At 41.8% G+C, this 22,199-nt stretch overlaps 1 protein-coding gene across 1 annotated transcript in view; it reads left to right on the top strand.

Annotated features, from left to right (window-relative positions):
* Positions 1 to 22,199, top strand: part of map1ab (microtubule-associated protein 1Ab) — a 65,003-nt gene that overhangs the window by 24,988 nt on the left and 17,816 nt on the right. The window contains exon 3 of the mRNA XM_029522896.1: positions 21,910 to 22,017. Within this exon, the coding sequence (XP_029378756.1) occupies positions 21,910 to 22,017 (108 nt within the window). The remainder of the gene's footprint in view (positions 1 to 21,909; positions 22,018 to 22,199) is intronic.

The raw sequence follows: 22,199 nt of genomic DNA, 5'->3' as shown, positions 1-22,199 counted from the left end.
TTTGTCCTCCAAGGACACAAGCTTTTTTCTGCCTAGTCACTGTGAGCTGGATAAAGATGAGAAATCCTTTAAATGCAGGTGATGTAGACGAACCCAGTGCCCTCCACAGAAAAGGGAGGGAGGGAAGAACAACCCGATACTGCGCTAGTTGTGCCACTGCCATGGTTTCCAATTGGCATGCGGGTAACGTGATGGGCTGAAGTCAGTCTCAGGCTGTGTTTTGGTCCAGAACAGGACAAATGAGCAAGCAGGTTCAGCCAGGAGTGTGCAAACAGAAGGTAGAGGCATTGTCTTTGTGAGTGTGTGTGTGTGTGTGTGTGGGGGGGGGGGGGGGCTGTGTATGGCAAAGCAACCAGCCGTCATTTGTACTCTAAAATAGATAACAGTGTTTCTGATGATTCATTCACGCTGAGAATGTTGCCTTTGCCGTTGCAGGGAAACCAAGCACCTTTTCCCTCTCTCTCAGTGTGTGTGTGTGTGAGATAACGATTGATGCCAACAAAAGCTGTTATTTTTCAGCATTAGTCAGTTTTCATCCTGGGTTATTGACTTATCTTCATGTAATAGGCTGCTCCAGTTTCCTCTATGAGCTTCTTGGGACTGGATGTTTCCAGTGACTCAGCGAAGGTGGTTCAACCCCGGCACTGGTTGTGTGTGTGTGTGTGTGTGTGTGTGTGTGTGTGAGAGAGAGAGAGAGAGACCTAATTGAGTGTCTGTCCCTGTGCAGGATTATTTTGGCTCTGTGATATAAAGTATGATTGGCTGCATGCATGGCCATGTCTCTGTAATTACTTTGCAGCAAACTAATTCCAACTTAAATTATGGTGGTAAAACTGAGCCGTCGACTTCTCTAATCATATGTCTTCCTGACTTCCTCTAATGTGCAGCTTTGAGTTAGTTTTTATTGGATGGTTCCCATCACTCCACAGATTTATTGGAGATTAATATTAAGGGCTTCACAGAAGAATGTGCACTAATCATTTTTTAAAACTTGGTGTTCGTCACGGATACGCACTATTAACGTAGACTGTGATGACGTGAAAGATGCTGAAGGAGCCGGGCTGCTTTACCATTCTGCTTGACTTGAATGGGCTCACTTGGCCCAGTTGAAATCCTCCACCACTGTAAGAAGTTTTGTTTGCCAAAGATATGAGGTTAACAGGATTTTGCCATTCTGTTAAAACAAGAGTACGTGTTTGTTTATTTGAATTTGTGCCCAAACTAATACCACTAATCTTTGTGGAGCTCTTGGCATGATGTGAATTTTTAGCACAATTTTATTTCCCAGACAACAGGAAAAAAAAGCTAACACTGCTGAGTCACTGTTTGAGAATGAAATACTCTGTTTACATCATTACTGGCTTAAAAGTGAAACATTCAGATCTGTACTTCATCAGCAGTCGTTGCTGAAGCATCACTAAGCATCACTAAGCAAGGCATACAGTAAGCCTCCTGGTGACTCAACAGTTTGAGAGAGCTGAGTCACTGTTCGACGATTCAGTCCTCGCATCCCACACTGACTCCTCATAAATGCAAGGCATTAACTACAGAAGGTGCTGTGGACTATTAAGAAACACACTGCTCTGAGGGATTTTGGACTGACTTTAGAGTTCCACCTGTTTTGAAATTGACTTCCCGGTATAAAATGCTAGTCGAACATCCAGTAGTTGTGCCAGTCTTTCATCATAAAACAGAAAGTCCATATTCATCAGTAAAATCCTCTGAGATCTGTTTAATGGAACAAAAATCAAAATGGAGTTTTGAATCAGATCTTTCTCTGGTAAGCTTGCAGGCAGTGCTGATGCTGGTGCAGCGTGAGACTCACCAAAGCCTCAGAAGCTTTAGTCCATCGAACAGCTGCAGCTCAGAGGTTCACACAATAAACTTAAACTAGCAAATAAAAATCTCAGCGGAGAAGTACAAGTAGCTGTTGTGTTTCATCTACATCTACAAATAAAGTGCCACTGAGCAGAGCGCCGAGTGCCTGAGTGTGTCTGAGAGCGGTCACTGATTATTCATTTATGACTCTGTTAAAGAGCTGCGTGTGAAACCTCTCTCTGGGCATAAAGTTTAAAAAGATGTTTCTTTGCTAACAATCTGATGAGCAGCAAAATGAAACAAACAAACAAACCAACAAAAAAACACTTTACAGTCCCTCAAAGAAACATTAAGGAATAAATGTCTGTCTTTAAAATACAGCTCTAAGCTGAGCACTGCACAATATGATTACTTACTTTTAATGCATATTTCAGTGGTTATGTCTTTATTTTCTCCTAAGAGGTGAAAGGTCAGAAAAACACCAGAGCCAGTGGGAATTCATCGTTTTACTTTCCAGGAGTTCAGGATTTTGATGACACTTTAGTTAAACCACATTCTGCTCAGCCTGGTGCTTGAGCTAATAAAAAATCTGCTGATTCATCATTTTTGTTTTCACAATTTGATCAGTTATTTGGTTTTTGAAATAAGAAAAATTAAGAAAATGTTCATTTCGATATCACTGCAGACGAAGAACACTGCAAACCTCAGACCTTAGACCACAGAGTGCTTGTTTGAAAACTGACTGGTTCTTCGTGAGTAATTGCAGATTATTCATTATGGAATAATTTCAGCTGTAATTTGGATCAAAGCTGGAAACAACACAGGTCAGTGTTTTAGGAAATCTTGCGGGTCAGCTGATCAGGTGATTAAGCATTAATTCCAGCACATTGCTGATTAGCACAGTTATTATATGTATAATTTGCTTTTACGGACTCAGCTGTTTTTCATACCATTAACTTGAGCCCATTTGAAAAAGGTGCTTATTGGTTAAGCTCTAAGGATTTTGGATTTTAGCTGGAGACCCTGAACCGCTCCGCTGGACATCTGAGTAAGGCATGGAGGGGGCGAGCGTCTGGGGGCACGGATCACATGATCTGACAAACAACTCATTTAGATGAAATTAAACGATTGAAAGCACAACTCGCTGCTTTGTACTATCCACAGACACACATAACCACACACATCCATCCCATTCATAATGTCTCTAAATAGCTTAACCGCTGACCATTGTAAAGCACCCAAAACCTCCATGACTGTCCTGGGGCTTGTCAGAGCCGGAGATACAGACCACTGCGATCGTTGGCAGCTTATTAAAGTATTAACTGTCTTATGTCACTGGGTGAAGTCTGGGATGGGCACATTAGATGGCTTTCTAATTAGTGGCCAACTTGATTATGCAAATGCAGCAAGAGAGCAGAGCCTGAAATTGGCTTGAACCAGGTTCACTGACATACCCAGTGGACTTAGAGCGGCCCTCCTGGGTTTGGAAGTTGTTGAAAAGATGAAAAAACACTCATTTCGTCACGTCACAAAGTTCAGTGATTTGCCAGTCTACTGACACTACTGCACATTGTGAATTCATTATGAGTCTTTTTTTTCACCCCACACCTGTCACACAAAACAAATTGTCCGGTTGCTGCTATCTGCTCTCCGCAGGCCCGGTGGCGTCTTGAGTTGTTTGAGACGTGGAGCAGTAAAATCGTGGCTTTGATGCAGAAGGATATTCTATTTGAGACAGAGAATGAGCTCCTACCTGCTCAGTTCAGATAAGAGCATCAGCTGAAGGAGCGCTGAGATTTTGCTGCATTGTTAGACAGAGTTGGAGAACGTCATAATATCCAGTCCAGGAAACAGGCTTCATTGGGCTTAACTGTCTTTGCCCTCTTCCGGAGGGGTCGATCCAAACTCTGGCTCTGACTGTTAACACCTTCCATAGTCTGAAGGGATGTGATTTCACAATTGTTTTGTGCATGCATATAGTCCTTTCTATTTTTGGTGAAGTTATTCATAGGAAATCAGCCACTGACATTCGACATATTTGTAAGTAGTCTGTAGATTCCTCTAATGTAATCTAAATAGTTTTCACTTTCTGGCTTGTTTGTACTCCAACTATATACAGACATTCATGGTCTTCAATCAATAAATCCTAAAGACTGTGGAGTCATTGTTCTCGACTCTTGAGTCTGATCAGGTTAACGTTGGTTGTTTTGAGTAAGCTGCCATTGAAACACTTGTGAGGGTGAATTTTAAAAACTCTATTCATGCACTGTCATCATGCCAGTTTCCCATTTTTCCAGATAATCAGATTTTATGACCAAATATGTTTTCTGACCCAGTCAGTTTTTCTATTGTTAGATCTTCATTTAAAGACACAGTGTTCTTTCTTATCCCCTCACAAAGCTGCTGACCTACCTGGCATTAGAGGTTTCACTGGAGAGTTTGGATATCCCATTTCTAGCTGCTGTGTCAGAGGAAACGCTGAGTAATGCACTTATATTCCGGGGGGGTATGAAAATTGACATTGGCATATGGCACATGATGAGAAGGCTTTTTCCTCCTTAGTCAAACAGATTGATACTTTTACTGGGCTTTGATAAAGCCTCGTTGGTCACATCCTAGTGAGGTGTTTATAATTGTTGTTTATCACAATACACTCATTCTTGTCTCCTTCTGATAGAATGAAGAAGTGATTATTATTTTCCTGTAGAATAAACATGTGCTGGTAACAAAAAAGAGACCCGGGTACATGTTATTTCTGCGTCTGAAAACCCAGAGATATCAAGACAAAGGAGGGCGACAGAGAGAATGGGTACTGAGCCGAGAGTCTCGGGACTCGTCGATAACAATGAAGAGAAAAGAGGGGAGGTTCTGGCTCGGAGAATGCAGCAGTGAGTCTTTGCAGTGTTTTGCACCTCCCTGTTTGCTCTGTCGCTTTAGCCAGCTCTCACTGCTGCTACTGTGTGTGTGTGTAAAAGAGGGAGCGAGAGGGAGAGAAAATGAACAGATATGCAAAAAATAGCCATACTGCTGTGTTTGTGTCATATTAATGTAAAGAGCCAACCCAAGTACAGACCAATGCGACGAAGTGATGCGCCCCTCCCTCTGCTGCCAAATACCAACCGCCGAGATTAAAGCCACTGATTTCCTATGGAAAAGGTGGTGAAGCGGTTCTGCCACAGTCTCTGTCGTGGTTCAGTTCAGTTCAGTTTACATGTCTGGTTCGTTCTGCCAGACCAACCCTCAGTCTTTCTGTACTGAAGTTTTGTCATAAAATGCCATTTTATTATTTTTTATTTTCTACTGTGGACTGCAGCCATGCAGTCCACAGAACATGACCACTCAGAACAAATCTAATGTTTTTTGGTCTTTACACGTCATGGAGTAATAGAGCATAGAGATGGAGGAGCAGAAAAAATGAAAAGGTGAATGACAAAGCAAGAAGGACAGTGGAAGGAGAAAGTAAGATGGTATGATAAGGTGAGAAACATGGGGAGGAGAGGATATAAAAAGTAGCAGGATGAGTGAGAGAATTTCAGAATGACGACGAGTGAAAAAGCCAGACAAAGAGAGAGTTACTCTGCAGAAAGGCAGCCATATTGGGCCAGAGTGTGGAGGTGATGCCTCAGTGTCTGCAGCCATTCGCTGTGATGGTGCAGAATAACAGTAAACATTGATCCTTCCTTCAGGGGCTTTTCCCAGAGGCCCCAACCTCCATCCCTGCATCCACTCTGATCTGCTGACGGAGACGCCACCAAGTAGCCACTGAGTCTGACACACCTGCCCACTGAGAGATCGACCTTAGTGAGCTGTAACCCATCATTATCTTTACCTTTAGCAGCCTTTCCCCCTCACCTGCCCTCTAACCCCCATCTCCTCAGCGGTGCTCCTGTGTCACTGCTGAATGGGGGGGGGGGAGAGAATAAACACGACCTTCTTAATTTATCTGCTTACTGTGTAGTGATACTGCCCGTGTTTTTAGCTCTTTAATATTGTTTTTCCTCATTATAACCGACCAAAGGTACATGATAATGTACCACTTTATTACAGCTGTAATCAAAGTTAACTGATCATTTCTTAAATTGATGTGAGTTTATCCAGAGCTTGTATCAATAACACCATTTGCACCAAGTCACTATAATGAGGCCCCATCATAAAAGCATAACAACACAAACTTCATTAACCGTGTTCAACTCACCTGCTGGACTAGCTGTAGTTGTGATTGACAGGTTTCCTGCACAGTAAGGTATCATCTGTGACATCTCAGTCTAGTTTGACCTCTAAAAGAGGTTATGATTGTTTTGGCTACACTCTGTGACTGTCTGAATGCCCCAGTGACTTTGTGAATAACAACAATATGTTGATTATCCTAATTCTTAACATTATATGCTTGATTATAATTTGATTTGATTTGAAAATCTTTAATGTCTCTGAAGGGCAATTTGGTTTGCAACAGAAGTTAAAACAATCATATCTCGCATGGAAACACAATAAATCTTACATGACCATAAAATAAATAGCTAAATTTAAAACCCATAACACACAGTCATCACAGTTTCACGGCTGTATCGTTCCCAACAAGCTCGCCTACAACTTATTTAAAAATCTAATAGCAAATGAAACAAAGGAGTTAAGATATCTGTTTGATTTGGCCCTACAGGGGAACGTGTACCTTCTCTTCAAAGGGAGAAGCTGAAGCTCTCCATGAAGAGGATGGAGAGGGTTCTCCAGAATGACCTTTGCCCTCTGACTGGCTACACATTTCCCAGATCGTTTAGGCTAATGCCAATGCCTTGATTATAACCACAGTATATTAGTATATTCATTCATTCATTCGTCTTCTACCGCTTCTCCGTTTCCGGGTCGCAGGAGATGCTGGAGCCAATCCCAGCTCACAGTGGGTGAGGGCGGGGTCACCCTGGACAGGTGGCAACAGCAGTAACCACTATGCCACCATGCTGCCTGCCATTCAAAATGATAAGAAAAAATGGGGACTTTTTATACGAATCAGCACTTTGGCCTGGTGGCAGTCAGTCGGTCACTGAATCAGGAACTTTGTGAAGAAAGACAGATATAACAGTTTAAAGTATTTTACATTACTTCATCCTGGCCTCTGTCCTAGCTCTGGCCTTGCATTTTCTTTTCCTCATGCAGGTACAACCATCAGCGAATTCTGAAGAAATTGATTGATTGTTTGTTTCTACTGATCTGGACCGAAGTTGCTGAACGCAGACACTGAAGATTAGATAAAACACAGAGAAAAACACTGCCTATGCAAGAAAATGATGACGCTTAACCCCAGGACCTACATCTAGCCAAACATGACAGGTTTCTCTGTGCACACCACAAGCAGGAGATACAAATGGAGTGGGAGACAATAACTAATGAGGGGTTGGTGTCCATGGTAACCTGGCCTTCACCTAACCATGGTGTAATGTGAAATAACTTCTGGTCTTTGTGCCGTGATAAAGCTGAGATGAACAATTCAGCCTGCTAGTCAGAAAAATCATTGAATTGGATATTTTTCAAGGGGTTTTATCAGAAGGGTGTTTTGTCAGAGAAGGGGTTACATTTTTCAAATATTGAATATCAAATTTTGCTATTTAAATCTTCAAATCCTCCTGCAGTCCCTTAAACCTGCTAAACAGAACAGCAGATTGAAACGCATGCAGGATGCCAAGCTGGAATAGTCCTGAAAAAAATCCTTCTTGAATGTAGATCCAGATCTGTGAGTAGCTGAGGACAGAAGGAAACTGGAACACGCAGTTTTCCCTTTTCTTTCATTATTGCTGTGAATTGATTGCAGCCAATAAATAACAGTATAAGCAAAAGGAAACTGCTCCACTTTCCTTTTTGGGCTTTTGACTAGTCACTGGTTCAAATCAGCTTGTCCTTCTCTGAGAGCTTCAACACGGGACAGTAAAATAACTGTGTCCATTCAGATAAAGAAGCATCTGGATCAGCATCCAAGTTGTTCCCATCCAAAGCCACGGATCTATGAGGCTGTTGTTTCTGATAAGCTGTTATTACCGAGGGACTGGCCCCGCAACTCAAACCTGCATGCCGGCAGTTTTAAAAACCACCTTAAGCCGAGAGTAAATCCCTGAGGGGCTGATGTCTCTCGCCAAGGAGCAGTGAAAGCTCCAAACAAATAGCACTCAATCTGCACCCAATTTAACAGCCTGTTACTTCTGAATAGCATTTTCTTTCACCATTCCGTACCCATTTTCTCTTTCTCGGCCTGTGATGTCTCTCAAGTCTCAGAGGTCTCTGCTGTGAGACTACTTCTCTGGATCCTCTATCACTTTGGGTTATTCCATCGTGGGGTATTGAATATCTTGTCATTGTGTGGGGGAAGGTCACATCTGCAATTATTTTTCATAAATGTATTCTCGCTCGCCTGTATGTGTCAGACGCAGAGACCCTGCCTTGTGTCCGTCACCATGATGAACGAGATGTTCCTGCCTGTCGAGGTACTTGCTGACGACTGATTTGCAATCACCTGACACTGCTGGACCTCAGCAACAAACGTGTGGGCATGTTGTATATGCAGAGAACATATTCATGTCAGAGTGAAAAATAAGATGGAAGAATATCCGGCAAAAGTTCACATCCTGCTGAAAACCTCAGAAGTGTGTTGTAAAGTGGACGAAGTAGAATTTTCAGGATTGTCCTTCAGTGCCCTCAGTGTCCTCCAACAGAAAAGGAGAAGAACAAAGTTTATGCATTCTTTCTGAAAAATATTGTAGCATAATAACAGTCATGGAAGAAACAACACACTTTTTTAAATGCTCTCTCTGCACATAACACAAAACTTCACAAAATACTACACATCAGTCAACGGGGTCACAAGTGTACACTCTACCAGTGCGCGGTAACGCAACTCGGGCCAGCACGCCTCAGCAAACTGCATATGACAACATCCTGCAATGTGTGACCCCAGTGAGTATGAGCAGCAACAGGAATGTTGTGTGGAGCTAAACAATGAGGTGAAACGCACCACAAACGGTGCTCATATTCTGCAGGTTCATCACTGCTAGCGTCCTCTGTCATATTGTTACCGCAGTGTCATGCCAAACATTGATATTTTTCCAGATATCAGCATGGTGTTAGAAATGTCGCAGAGGTTCCTGGGTTTGAATCCCAGGCCTGGGTCCTTTCTGTGTGGATTCTCCCCTCACAGCCCAACATAAGGTTCATTTTTTTGTACTAACCTGCCAGTGTGTGTCTGTGAGTGTGAATGGTTGTGTGTCTGCTGACCTGTTCAGGGTGAACCCCACCCTCACCCAATGTCAGGTGGGATTTGCTCCAGCCCCCCACGACCCTGCAGGGTTAAGCACTGTAGATGATGGATGGATATTGTCCCAACATCGATACTAGCTGCCTCAGAGGAACTTGACATCACACATAAAAACGAAGATAGCACTAAAATAATTCACCAAATAAAACAGCTGAAAAACTGAAAAACATTTGTCTGTATGCAAAATAAATAATAAACAGTCAGAAAATGGGGGATTCACGGGACATGCATAGTAAGTAGTGTCCTTTCGGAATAGCAGCAGGGTGATGTATGTATCTTAACTTCATTTGTCCCATGATGGAGTCACTGGTCTCCAAATCGTCAATCTCTAAGAATATACTGGATTCCTCGTAGACGGAGGGTATCGTTCAGTATTGTCCTCCAGGAGTGACAGGTGGGTCTTTGCACAAAGGAGAGGGGGTGTTATACAATTTTAGAGCCATCGGATATGCAATCAGAAGTGCATCAGGTCTGATTGGAACTCTAAAATGTGTAATCCCAATGCTGGAGCTGATACACGAGCTTATTTAGGACAAATAATGTGACGACTTGTTCTAGATAGGCCTTGAACACAAAAGGCCCATTACTGAGGGTATTTATACTGTGAGACAGCATGGGGAGATGTTTGTGGTGGCCTTAAAAAGATGGTCTGACACATTTTACTGTGATGTTTTGGCAGCATGGACTGTAGTGTGTGTGTGTTGTGTTGTGTTGTGTGCTGTTTGACCCAAGCTCCTCCTTGGTCTTTATACTGTGGGAGGAGTACGGGCTGAAGTTGGTGGGGGGTGATGTCATAGTTGGCACGATGTGGACCAAAGTCTAAGAGACAATGACACTTGGCCAATATCTTTCTGCTGCCCTTTTCCAGCAGCAACTCTGCCTCCTCACTCTCAGGGTGGTCAGCCGTCCTCACTTCCCCTCTGAGTTCACTCTCCACTCTCTCTCTCTCCTTTATGCTAATCACTGAGGTCTTTCACGAGACTAGTTTACTTAGACACTTGATTTAGTTATTAAAGTGTTAATCTAAAGCTGCTTGTGAGTGTGTGTGTGTTTGTGTGTGAACTAGGCTGCTTAATATATCAGACCATTGATTCTGCATTTGTCCTGGAATTTATCAGTAATAATAACTCGTAGCTCTTAAAATACTTGTACCTTAAAAGAGTTTTACTTTGTGGGACATTTTAGAAAAGCTTGTCAGTGTTCAGTGGACAGTCTCTTGACATTTCTAGTCACTTTGACTTTTGTAAAAGTACAGCTATTGCAGGCTAATGTTCACTTGGATGAATGCTGGTGAAAGTGTGTGTATGAGAGCGTTGCAGGCCATCACCATGGCAGTCTGCAACAACAAAGACTGAATAATAGACCTTCCAAAGGGGCTCAGAGGCCCTTCAAGGAGTGCACAAGGAGGAGGACACGGGGATGACTGGCATTATCGAGGTTTAACTGGCTCTGGATAGGTTTGACCTTAAATAACTTTGCTCAGTAGAGCTCTGTCTCTTTCCCCTGACTCCCACTGATTTCTTCCATCTAGTAGTTACACATGGTGATGGCTAGCTAACGTCTCAGTCTTGTGAAAACACAACAGACAAGTTAGTGAAGACTTTCTCTCTTCTTCATTCAAGCAATGACTCATTGACTCACACTTATAAAGTCTCGAGCCCTTTTTAGAGGCCAATTTATACCAGTGAGGACAGTTATATGAAGCAACTGGTTTTTGCTTTGTTGCAAGTTGAATAATAATTTATTTGAACCATCTCACAGCCTCTAATGGTGATAAGGAACAGGGCAAAGTGACAAAATTGATTCGTACCACATCGTAAGTCACAAGTAGTTCAGTTTAGATCTAATTAAATATGTAGAGAGAGAAAATTCCCTCTGAAATGGAGTAAAGTAATTCGATTTGAAGTAGAAATGTGCTTTCTCTGGTTGAACTCTACTACTGTCATGCAAATTTTTGTTGTTGTGTGTTTTGAATTCAAACTGAGTTCAGGTAAATAAAACTAAAACTAAAACCGCACTAACTAAACTACCACTAGAAGGTTATAGGATGACGGATGAGGCTTCAATCAGTGACCTCCACAGGAGGTTTATGTGCCTCAGAGAGACCCTTTACAATGCTCACTCCAACATAAATACCGTAATAGGAGCACATTTAAACTTTTATAGGTTCATATTTATTAGGTTTTTGTTGGACGTTAATGAGTGTTCAGATTGTCCCACTTTCAAAGGTACAATTTACTGCAGAGTCATGGCTAAGTGTTGGCTCAGAGGAAACCAATTATATTAAAGCTATCATGCTGGCCCTGCACCTCTGTGCCACACAATTTATCAGCAATCATCGGCCGGGGAAAGATTAGATGGCAGGAAATACACCAAGAAGAACAAAAAAAGAAAAAAAGAAAATAGCTTTAACCGATTCCTGTGAGGAAATTTGGACTGTGTTTCTGACTTTGCTGCAAAATATTTAAATTAAAAGCTGCTGATAGTTTCAATTCAGATCACAGACAGAATATGAACTCATATGTAAATGACTCATGTCCTGTACCATGCCCCCCCCATCCGTGTCTCTCTCTGTCTCAGCCCAACCGGTAGAGGCAGATGGCTGTAGACCTGCTCTATGTGTAAAGTGCCTTGATGTAGCTTTGTCATGATTTGATCTGATCTGCTCATCATCCACCCAGGTGAATGTAACCCACAGTAATGCCTTGAAAGCCTTTTTAGCTTTTTCATCTCTTTTGGACCACTCTGGTTAAACACACATCCTGCACATCCTCCAAATTACTTCAGAGGAATCAGTGTAATCAGTTAAAGTTGAATTTATCTACAAAAAAACAAAAAACAAGTCCCTCTGGTCACATGTCTGCTCAGCATTTTTGGCGTAACTCTTTCCAATTTCTACAGGAACAGTAGCTCCTGATGACTCATGTGACATGGAGGTGCTGGACCAGCATGGTGACAGCTGTAGGATGAGGTTAAGGAGCAGCCTGCAGAGCTCAAGTGTGATGATGTTGAGACTCTAATCCAGGAAAACTCCAAAAACATTTCTGAGCTCAGTCTCAGCCGCCATCGTTCCTCCATGGAAGACGTTTAGAATAACCAGGAGCCTGCTTGGCTCTAGCCAATGAGGGGTGACCAGGGGTGATGGAGAGGGTGATGGTCACTGGCTGAGCGCCACAAACTTCCAGAAGTATCCTTTTTCACCTTGCAGTACTGAGTATAGATTAATGAGGTGAAACTAAATGCAAAAATCAAAGTTATGCAAACACTTTCATATTGTACACTGCAGTATGACCAGTAGGTCTCACAGCAGAGAGTAACAAGGAGCCAACGAAACAGACAAAGTTTTCCATTCCTTTAATGGCCTTGAATGATACGTACTGTACTGTTTGGTGCTGTTCCTGGAGAGGCTGTTGCTGCCACAGGGGATTTCACTGGCTTAGCAGCCCAATCATTCAGCGCTGCCAAATCACAAGACCGGGATTAGCATCAGGAACTAAGACTCTGGCTTCCTGTCGACAGTTACTGCGGGTGAAGGAGCAAGTCTGAAGTCCTCAGGTCCTTGGTAAAGTCATTGGATTGTCATTATGCTGCCATCAAACTTCATGGGTGGGACGATTAGAGTAAACCGCAGGTATATAAATGAACAAGTGTGTTTGCAAAGTCAAAAGGCAATAAGGTTTCATCAGGTAACAGTAACTCTGGGCCGCCTCCATTTCTGCTCAGGTGGATGTAAGAAGCATCAGCCAGGTTGATGTATTTTACAGTGTCTGCACTGCAGCGGTGACTCAGCAGCTACTTGACGCTTTTAGACACAAACAAGTGGTTTGACTTGTAGTCTCCATACGTGTTCTCACTGCTGCGCTGAGAGGAGCACAGACAGCCGGGTGTCAGCCGGCTTCTTTCATTTTCCAACCCGCTTCACAACACGTTCTCACTAAACTCAGACAATGGTGCTGAGTCTTGGGGAGCGAATAAGCTCACATTAAGATAATGAGATTAAGAACAGGGTAATAACTTCCATCAACCTCCGCTGATCTGATGTTTATACAAAGATGAAGCCCGAGGCGTCAGTTCAGCTTCATTAACGTCATCACTTGACTTAACTTTACTTGATTTTATTCTCAAAACAAACAAAAACCAACCAAAAACATGGTCTTAGTTACTGGAGGAGGAGCTCTACTATACATTTATTTATTTTTCCATAATTTTACAAATTTTCAGTGTCATCGATTAAATGATTCTGGAATGATTGTTATTGTTAGTTGGAAAATTTATGGGCAACAATGTGACACTCAATGAAGGGTTTAAGGCATTTTACTACTACGACTGGTAACAGCCTCTTACCTGGCCTCGATCCTCTTCTACAATAATAGGCTCAATACTTTTGTCATTCAAACTGTTGGCGAAACCAAAGAACCCAAATGGTTCTGGGCAGATAAATCTCATCTGTATCACAATGGAGGATTAGACAAAATATCTTATTTCATCTTTTTGGCTACAAAAAAATCAAAAACATACTGATTTTACTGTAATTTTAATCTTAAAATGAAGGAAATTTTTACTCAAACAATATTTAAAAAAAACTTTCATTTTGAAAATGTTGTTATTACATTAAACAAAGCGACAGCCAATGAGAAACTTTTCTGGCTGGAACGAAATAATTTACATTACTCATGAAAATAAGTGCTCCTTAATTTTCTGGTGACTGAGTCATGAATTAGTTCCCTGTTTGAACTCTGGCTGCATGTCTTGTTTTCATCCCTCCTGGGAATCTTGTGTTTAGGGTGCAGCAGCAGAGATGTTCAGGTGTTAAGTGGTTTTTCGTGGGTGTTGACACTCTGAGACATGAAAATAGCGTGTTGATGTTACACACCACTGTTAACAGCCCCTTTGGGGATCCCACAAGGTTCTGTTTCTGGTTGTCACTGTTCATGTTACAGCATCTGACACTCCTCCACTGTTCTTGTATGTTCAGTTTTATTCATTTTCATAGCTCATTTCCTCAGGTCAAGAAAAATATCTAATCGAAATGAAGAGACTAGAAATAATAGTCAAGTCAAATCACAAGTTAATTGAGTCCACAGCTGATACCCCAAAATGTATTTTTTACGTTGGACTTATTAGATAACCAAGCAAATCTTTGCATTTTATATGATTTCATTTTTCAACTCCAGTGAAGGCTACAGTTAGTACTAACTACGACTAATACTACTCCCAGGACCAAATACTCCTACTATTAATACTTTTGCTGGGTCAGCAAGATATATTAAGTCCTGTTATTTTCCCTTTTCAAATCATGAACTTGATTGGTCAACAGTAAGTTATTGTTTGGTTGATTGGCAGAGAATTACAAGTAATTGTGTAATAGTTAAGTTTAAGTGAAGCATTACTTAGTTTTGAATATGTTTGAGTTTTGGGTTGTTGACATCTAAAAAAATAGGCAGCTGAGTCGTAGTAATTGGTAGTTTCAGCCTCACACTGATCTTAACAGCATGATGTGAGTTGCCATTGGTCATCTCTTTGAGGTGACCTAGACTAAAGCTGTATCACACTAACAATGATTCTTCTGACTTTGTTTGTCACTCTGTGCTGATGTTCACAGCAAAACGCTACCTTCCCTCCCTTGGTTTCCTTGGTTTTATATTTAGTTCAGGATCTCGGCCATCTGTCTGCCGTCGCGTTAGAATGATGACTTTTATGTTTGAAAAAGGATCTGTCTTTTGAACTAAGTCATTTTCAGCTTTATGTCATACATGACACCATGAAGCTAAGACCCTGAGTGTGACAACCCTAAAAACCCTAAACCCTAAACCCTGAGTGTGACAACATCAGGGGTTTTTAAATGCTCAGCTCCAAGGACCCACTCAGTATTTGTTTCACATACTTCAAATATAGCAACCTTTAGAATCGCTTCCTTATAACTACTTCATTCATTCATTCATTCATCTTCTACAGCTTATCTCTTTCTGGGTCACAGGGGGTGCAGGAGCCAATCCCAGCCAGCGTTCCAGGTGAGGGCGGGGTCACCCTGGACAGGTCAGCAGTCCAACACAGGACCAACACACAGAGACAGACAGACCAACAACCACTGACACTCACACTCAGACCTACAGACAGTTTAGAGTCAGCAGTTAACCCAAACATGATGTCTTTGGACGGAGGGAGGAAACCAGAGTAACTGAAGGAAACCCACGCAGGCACGGGGAGGACATGCAAACTCCACAGAGAAAGGTCTCAGACCCGGGAACCACCATTCCACTGTGCTGTTTCCTTATAACTACTCATTGAATTGAATTAGATTTTCCCAAAAAGTAGCTCCAGCTCTATTTTCTTTTTAACCAATGATACTGACATTCCTTGAATCCTCGTCTCACCACCCACCAACCACTGTAAATGTGGAACATGTTATCTAGAGCAGCGCAGTGGCCGGGCCTCGGTCAATCAGTGCTCCCTTTTAGCCGCCTTTAAACAGAGCGTTCTCGTTCTGGGAGTTCAGACGTGGGTATTTATATCAATTGGGTCAGCTGAGGAAGAGCCGGAACGAGCAGAAACACAGAGTTCTGTCTGACAAACGACCTTCCTTCCTCTGGGTTGTGCAAAGACTGAGAAGAGTGAGGAGTTCACTTACCTGAGATCCTTGTGAATCAAATGACAGAAACAGGGCAGGTTCCACATGATGTCTGCTTTGCCACCCAAAGTTATTTTTGTAAGAAAGTGGATCAGTTGAGGCAGATGCTCCTGGTAGATCACACATTGCTGACGGTTTTTGAGAATCAGGCCAACTGCTGCGACCATGATTAGTAAAATTACGGTGTAACGCTCAGTTTGTCCCTGTTGGGGAAATGTACCTGCGCTAAAGCAGGCGGTAATATTATAGATAAAGCTGTCCAATCCAAAATATTGCATGGCTCCCAGTGGAAAGGACCGAGATGGTGCATCACTTTAAAGTGAAGTGATAAGACCTTGTGATTTAAGGAAACTTCTAGTACACTGAAGACGATCCTTTGAGGATTGAGGTGAATGTTAGTGTCAGCGGTCTTTACACGTCAGTCCTGAGATTGACGGATGACCTGTCTTGTACACACCCTGCCTCTCGCCCCAGTGTCAGCTGGAATTGGCTTTGGCCTCTCCATGACAAATGTCCTGTTCACTCGATAGTCTGGTCAGGAGCCTGTAATAAGCTTTAGTATAATTAATACTGCAAGCTAATGAAATACACCATCGACTGTCACGTTTCTTCTGCAACAGGGCAAAAAGTTTTTCATTTCCTTCCTCGCAAACAAAGAATATCTGCTGACTGGCTGTTGACAAACACTAAATTCAGTTGCTGCATCTTTGTGCTGCAGAAATATGTCAGTTATATGCGATGATTTGCGCCGTTATTCAGCAGCTACAGAGCTAACTGCGATGAGAGGAGGACCTAAGATTGGTTCAGCTGACAGAGAGCTGGGAGCCTGCAACAGCACCAAAACCTTTGCAGAAAATGGAGGGATTTTAAAATAGTGTCAGTAGAAATTTTCAACCAATGTGAACATTTTCATAAGTCTGCTCTTTTTTTACTCCGCCTTAAAATGCCTTTGGCTGAGTGTCAGGATGATGCTGCGTCTTCTCTGTTTGGGATGCCAGTGAAGGAAAACCACAGGGATGAATAGTTGAAGGCAACTTGGCTTAACATGGCAGTCTTCAAACTGTTTAAACAAACCCATCTTAGGAGCTTAGAAACAGAAACTGCCCAAGGATACTATCACTTTACAGTTTTTACCTCAGTGGCTCCGATGAGACCTTGAGGGCTGACTCTGTTATTTTCAGTAACAGCCTTGTTAGTTATTACATATTTCAGACCACAGGGGTTAAACACTGGTATGATGATGGATGATGGTCATGTTTGCATTTCTTCTGTTGGCCAACAGACACATTGATCGTGTTACCACAGAAATACGCACTGCATCCAACTATAAAAAACTTCATAAAACTAGTGCTGTTAAAGGTCCATGTGATGTCATGACTGGTTGGAGACAACATTTCATCACTGGCAGCAGGGCAGCCACAACAAAGGATGGTGTCCAGCTGAACCACATGACCTGTTGGATACCTGTTAGTGTTGTTGTTCTCCCAACTCATCACAATTAAATTGGTATGTTTGAGCATAAAAAATTATTTGAGTTGATGTCTGAGTTTTCTTCCTCCACAGTTTAGGGGGAGAAGGTCTCTACCTCACATGACATCACCATCCCATCTAATATAATGGGAGCTGTTAATACCAGGAAAATACCAAAGGTCTCAGTCCACAGAGCTCTCAGCATGTATTCAGACACTCAACCCACACCCCTAAAACCCAACCATTGTCCAACCTTGGAGGAGAGAAAAGATGTTACAAGACAGTGAGATGGTTTTTTGGTCTTAAAACCACAAATATTTCTTCCTATAGATCAACACACTAAGATAATATCTGGAGATTTGTAAAATATGGGACATTTAACAGCTCGGACCTCTGTTAATGAAGTGGAGTAACTATTTTTGCTGTGTTTTACCGCCTTGAGAGGAGAAATGGAAAAGAGGCTGAAGAGCTGCTATGTAGACAGGTGAGATGGAGCTGTGTTTAGTCAATGCATGTCTGACGCACTGCAGATATTAACAACCTGACATCAGTCAGTGAAACGTCCATCAGTCTTTAAGATGTGCTAATTCATCGTTTTGTCAACAACCTTAAAAAATGTCTGTGCATACTCCTATATTTGACATTAGCCAGTGTACACACTGGTGTTAATAGATGTTAATATGCAGACACAATGTGTCTGCCTGAATTTCCCACCAGAGCTACTTGGGGAGCTGTGTACTCGTTTGTAGTATGTTGGAATTTGACCTTAGCCCCTCTTTCTGCGATTTGAGAATCAGCTATCCTACTTTAAATTAAAATAATATATATATTGCATTTTGGGTTTTAATTCTTACTAAGATTTAAAAGTGTTGGCACAAAAACATGATTAATTCTGATTAAGACAGAATCAACAGTAAATTTACAAATTATTAAGTGTCTTATCAATTTAAAATATCTGTCTAATCAGGCATCGTAACAAATTTTGTACTTCACAAATATTAGACCTGCAGTACATATAGCTTCACGTCATGATTTCTGTGAACTGGAGGGAAATGAATATTTATAATGAATTAATAGCAAAATCTTGTGAAACAAAATAAGAATTATTGTATGTTGTGCTGAGAAGTAACACAAATGGAGGCTGTGATAAAACACAAACTTTTCTGAATAGTATAGAGTTAATATAAGTGCCAGTCGTAATGTAAGCATTTCATTGCTGCTGCTGCATCTCCTCAGTGGGAGGGATGACTAAATGCTGAGCCTAAACGTTCACTTGCCTACAAGCATCTCAAATCCTCTGCAGGTTTTCCAGTTCACTTGTTGTCTTGTTGTATCTTACTAAGTTATGCCTCTGCAGCACTAAGAAACAGCCGAAGCCAAGCTGCTCACACAAAATGTTGAAATACTAGTGGCAGTGAAAAAGTTGTATCATGACAATCACGCTTTCAGTTTAATGACATGTTTAGACTGAAACGTTTTCTTACCTGAACAGGTTGAAACATTTAAAGTCCTGAAACTGAAGCTCCCACATTACCCAGCTGCGTGAAGCTGAATGGTCTCATGGTGCCTTGTGTCTTCACTCCGTGCAACAGTTGGGTCACTTACATTTTTTCATCATCAGTTATCTGAAAATAAGTCTTTGATCATTCAGTAACTTTATTTTTCAGATAATACAAGAAAATATTAATAATTCACACAAACTGAGGTTTGTCGAGGTAGATGTCCGCCCCCCCTGAGCCTGGTTCTGCCTCCTAAAGGAAGTTTTTCCTGCTCATCGGGGGATCTGTTGGGTCTCTAAATCATTTTATAAAGAGTTTGGTCTAGACCTGCTCTGTATGTAAAGTGCCTTGATGTAACTTATGATTTGGCGCTATACAAATAAATCTGATTTGATTTTGATTTTGTTTTGATTTGTCTGAAGATATTCATTGTGCTAATAAACATTGAAGAAATAACCCCGCAGAGTCCCGTCTGTTGGGGCTGACCTCCTGGTTCAGTGGCAGTGACAGCCCTCTCAGCCGCTCTGCTTAGTTGATATTCTGCGAGTGCTGTGGTTCTCAGCGGGGGGGCAGTGTTTGACACTGACTCCGAAAGTCTTTGTTGTTGTAGTATCACGTTGTGCCAGTCTGCAGTGTCAGCCAGCAGCTGCAGCTAATGCAGCGTCCTCCGCTCTGTTTCAGCTGAGAGGGCAACAGTACGAGGTCAAAGGGACACGTTGTCTCTCTGGGCTTCAGGCTTCTCAAGTGGCATCACAGATACACAGCAGAGCTGCATGAGTCCAGAACCTGCTCAGTGTTTTAGGTATCAAAGCCAACTTGCAAATCATCCCTCACCATCGCAGCCTGGAGATGTTGGTGTGAGAGCAGATGCTTGTGTTGGCAGATCTACTCAAGTGTCTGAACCTCTCTTCCAGCTCTGAGGGGCTTCAGTCTGCACCCATCAACAAATGCCAGCTCTCCGCCGGGGTCAGTTTAGTAGAATTAATCCCTCTCTCACATTAGTGACAGTAGCTGCAGTCTGTCTGCAGAGCGGAAAAAGCATACGGTTGTCACCGTGTTGCTATGGTAACATCAACAGAGTCAGCCACATCGTCACGTCTGTTGCAGTGGTGCTTTCTCAAATCTGTGAAAAATGTGAATAGACGCTCACTTTCTAGGTTCTGCAAACATTGATTTTATTACTTGAACCCTTTCCATCCAAAGTCTCCTTTTGTATGTTGATTGATTCTCTTTGTTTTTTTACTGTGGCGATTTTATTACATGTGGCACAATAAAATCTCTGGGTAATAAATACCAAACGTTTAGAATAGTAACAGCAGTTAGTTTAAAGAGCAAAGGAGTGCTTTATAAATAAAAAGGTAGTAAGACACAGAAAGACACATCAGTAAGATTTTGATGTGTAAAATAGGGAGGAATAAAGTGAATAGAAGACAGAAATAAACTTGAACAGAACAGACAACAGAAGAAAATTCACTTTAGTCTGACAAATGAATAAATAACCCCAGAAGAACAGTGATTTAAAGAGTAAGCGGGACAGAGAGAAAAGTTCAGTTTTAGATAACAGTGTAAAGAATGTCCAGCGTTTAGGTTCACATGTGGTCAGACAGATGTCAGCTGAACTCGTGGACAGGTCATCTTCATCCTAAATGTATGACACAGAGACTTGACAGTGAGTTGAAGGTCAGGAAAGCACTTCCTGTGATCCTCTAACTTATCTAGTCATATGTCTGCTGGGTAAACGCTGACATTTGGTGCAGCTGTTTGTCTCCCATTTCAACTTTATATTTTGACACCATCAGTTGAATAATACTTTCATTTGCACTCAACACACTGAAATATAGCGCAGGCAAACTTTTGAACATGGTTAAGATTATAAGTGAAGGCACATTGTTAGCATGCTGACATCAGCATTTACCTTAAAGGTTTGTCAGCCCAGCCCCATAGAGGACCATGGTCTAAGACCCATATATCAGCTCTTTGTTTCCTTCATAGGTTTTCATGATCTGAATATATATTTGGAATCAAATCAACCACCTGTCGTTTCTTTATATGAAAATATCACAGATGAATATTTTAGATGAGAGGATAATGTAGTTGAATATGAAATTGATTTGAGTCAGCTCAGATTTTCCACCTCTGAAGAAGAAGAAAGAATCACATACAATCACTAGCTGAAAGCAGATGTCATGGCTGTATTTAGCATCTGGAATAGAACATCTGCTTATTGAGTGCATCTCCTCCAGAGATGGTGTAGATTTCAGCACAACTCTGATTACCTTATTGACATAGAGGCTGAATCACTTCAGCATTATTACGTATGAAATCACTTATCGATCTCATTCAAACTCTAATGCATCTTAACTGCTGATAATCAGACAGTGTGTCAGGTCTTTCATTGAAAACACATGTTGACAGCCCAGGTTCTAAAAAGAAAGCACAGCACTCCAAACTCCAGGGATGCACCGATGAGCCACGTGGAGGGTGGAGTGACTGAGAGCTTCCTATAATTAGGCCTTTCTAATATTAGAGCCTGCATCTGTGCTGAAACAAGAGGGAATTAAAAGCTTAACATCACCTCTGAATGGAATGAAGTCTTGATGCGTAATTATGTTGAATATGCATTTTGTGATATTTCCCTTTTTTTAAGTGTGGGTTTCTATGCAATAGTGTTTTTTTACTCAGCACCATTATGTTAGTATTTTTGGCCAGTAATGTAAAAACATTGTCTGCAAGTCATCACAAGTGGCACATGTGTGTGTCTATTTTCAGAGGTCAAGTAATGGACAAGCATGATGTGAAGTTAAAGTGCGAAAGGGAACTGGTGCTGCCAACTTTATGTGTGTTGTGCTTATAGTTCTAATTTTAAACCTCAGACCCGTTTCCTGTTCCAACTTTTGTTCTCGTGTTGATGCATAAGTGGGTTGCCTGCGTATATATCGTGGTTGCCCCACATATGATGCAGAATGCAGTGCAGTAAATCTCGCTGACTCAAAGAGGTTTTCCAGATCAGGCCTGGATGACGTCCTCCTGGATGTCTTCAGGCAAGACGGCTGGCAAGAGTGTCGTTTAACTTGTTTACCTCGTCCAACCTCAGTGAGGTCAGTGTGGTTGGACCTAATGCTTCAGTGCATCCATATGAAAGGGTTAGGGTTAGCATCAGGGTCGTTAACATCAGGGGTCTGATTTTTCTCCTCCAGGACAAAGAACCCTACACCACAGAAGTGATGTCTTAGAGACAGTGGTGCTTGTCAACCCCTCAGAAGACACCGTTGTATCAGAGGTGAGTCATCACATTCTGAGGTACGGTCCTCCTCTGGTCCCATGGACACAACCCTAACCCTTCGCTTATATACTGCAAAAGATGTAAATGGCCATCATACTGCTTTAATAACTGATGTGCTGTTGTAAAATAAACTTGGTCTGGATTAGTTTGTAATTGAGATGTCGTTTCAAATGACCTCAAAACATCTTTGATATTTCTGTACTA

The sequence above is a fragment of the Echeneis naucrates genome, chromosome 16 (assembly GCF_900963305.1).
Source record: "Echeneis naucrates chromosome 16, fEcheNa1.1, whole genome shotgun sequence".
Taxonomy (NCBI): Eukaryota; Metazoa; Chordata; class Actinopteri; order Carangiformes; family Echeneidae; genus Echeneis; species Echeneis naucrates.
Note: the sequence above shows the minus strand (reverse complement) of the source record. Positions and strands in the feature narration are given on the sequence as shown.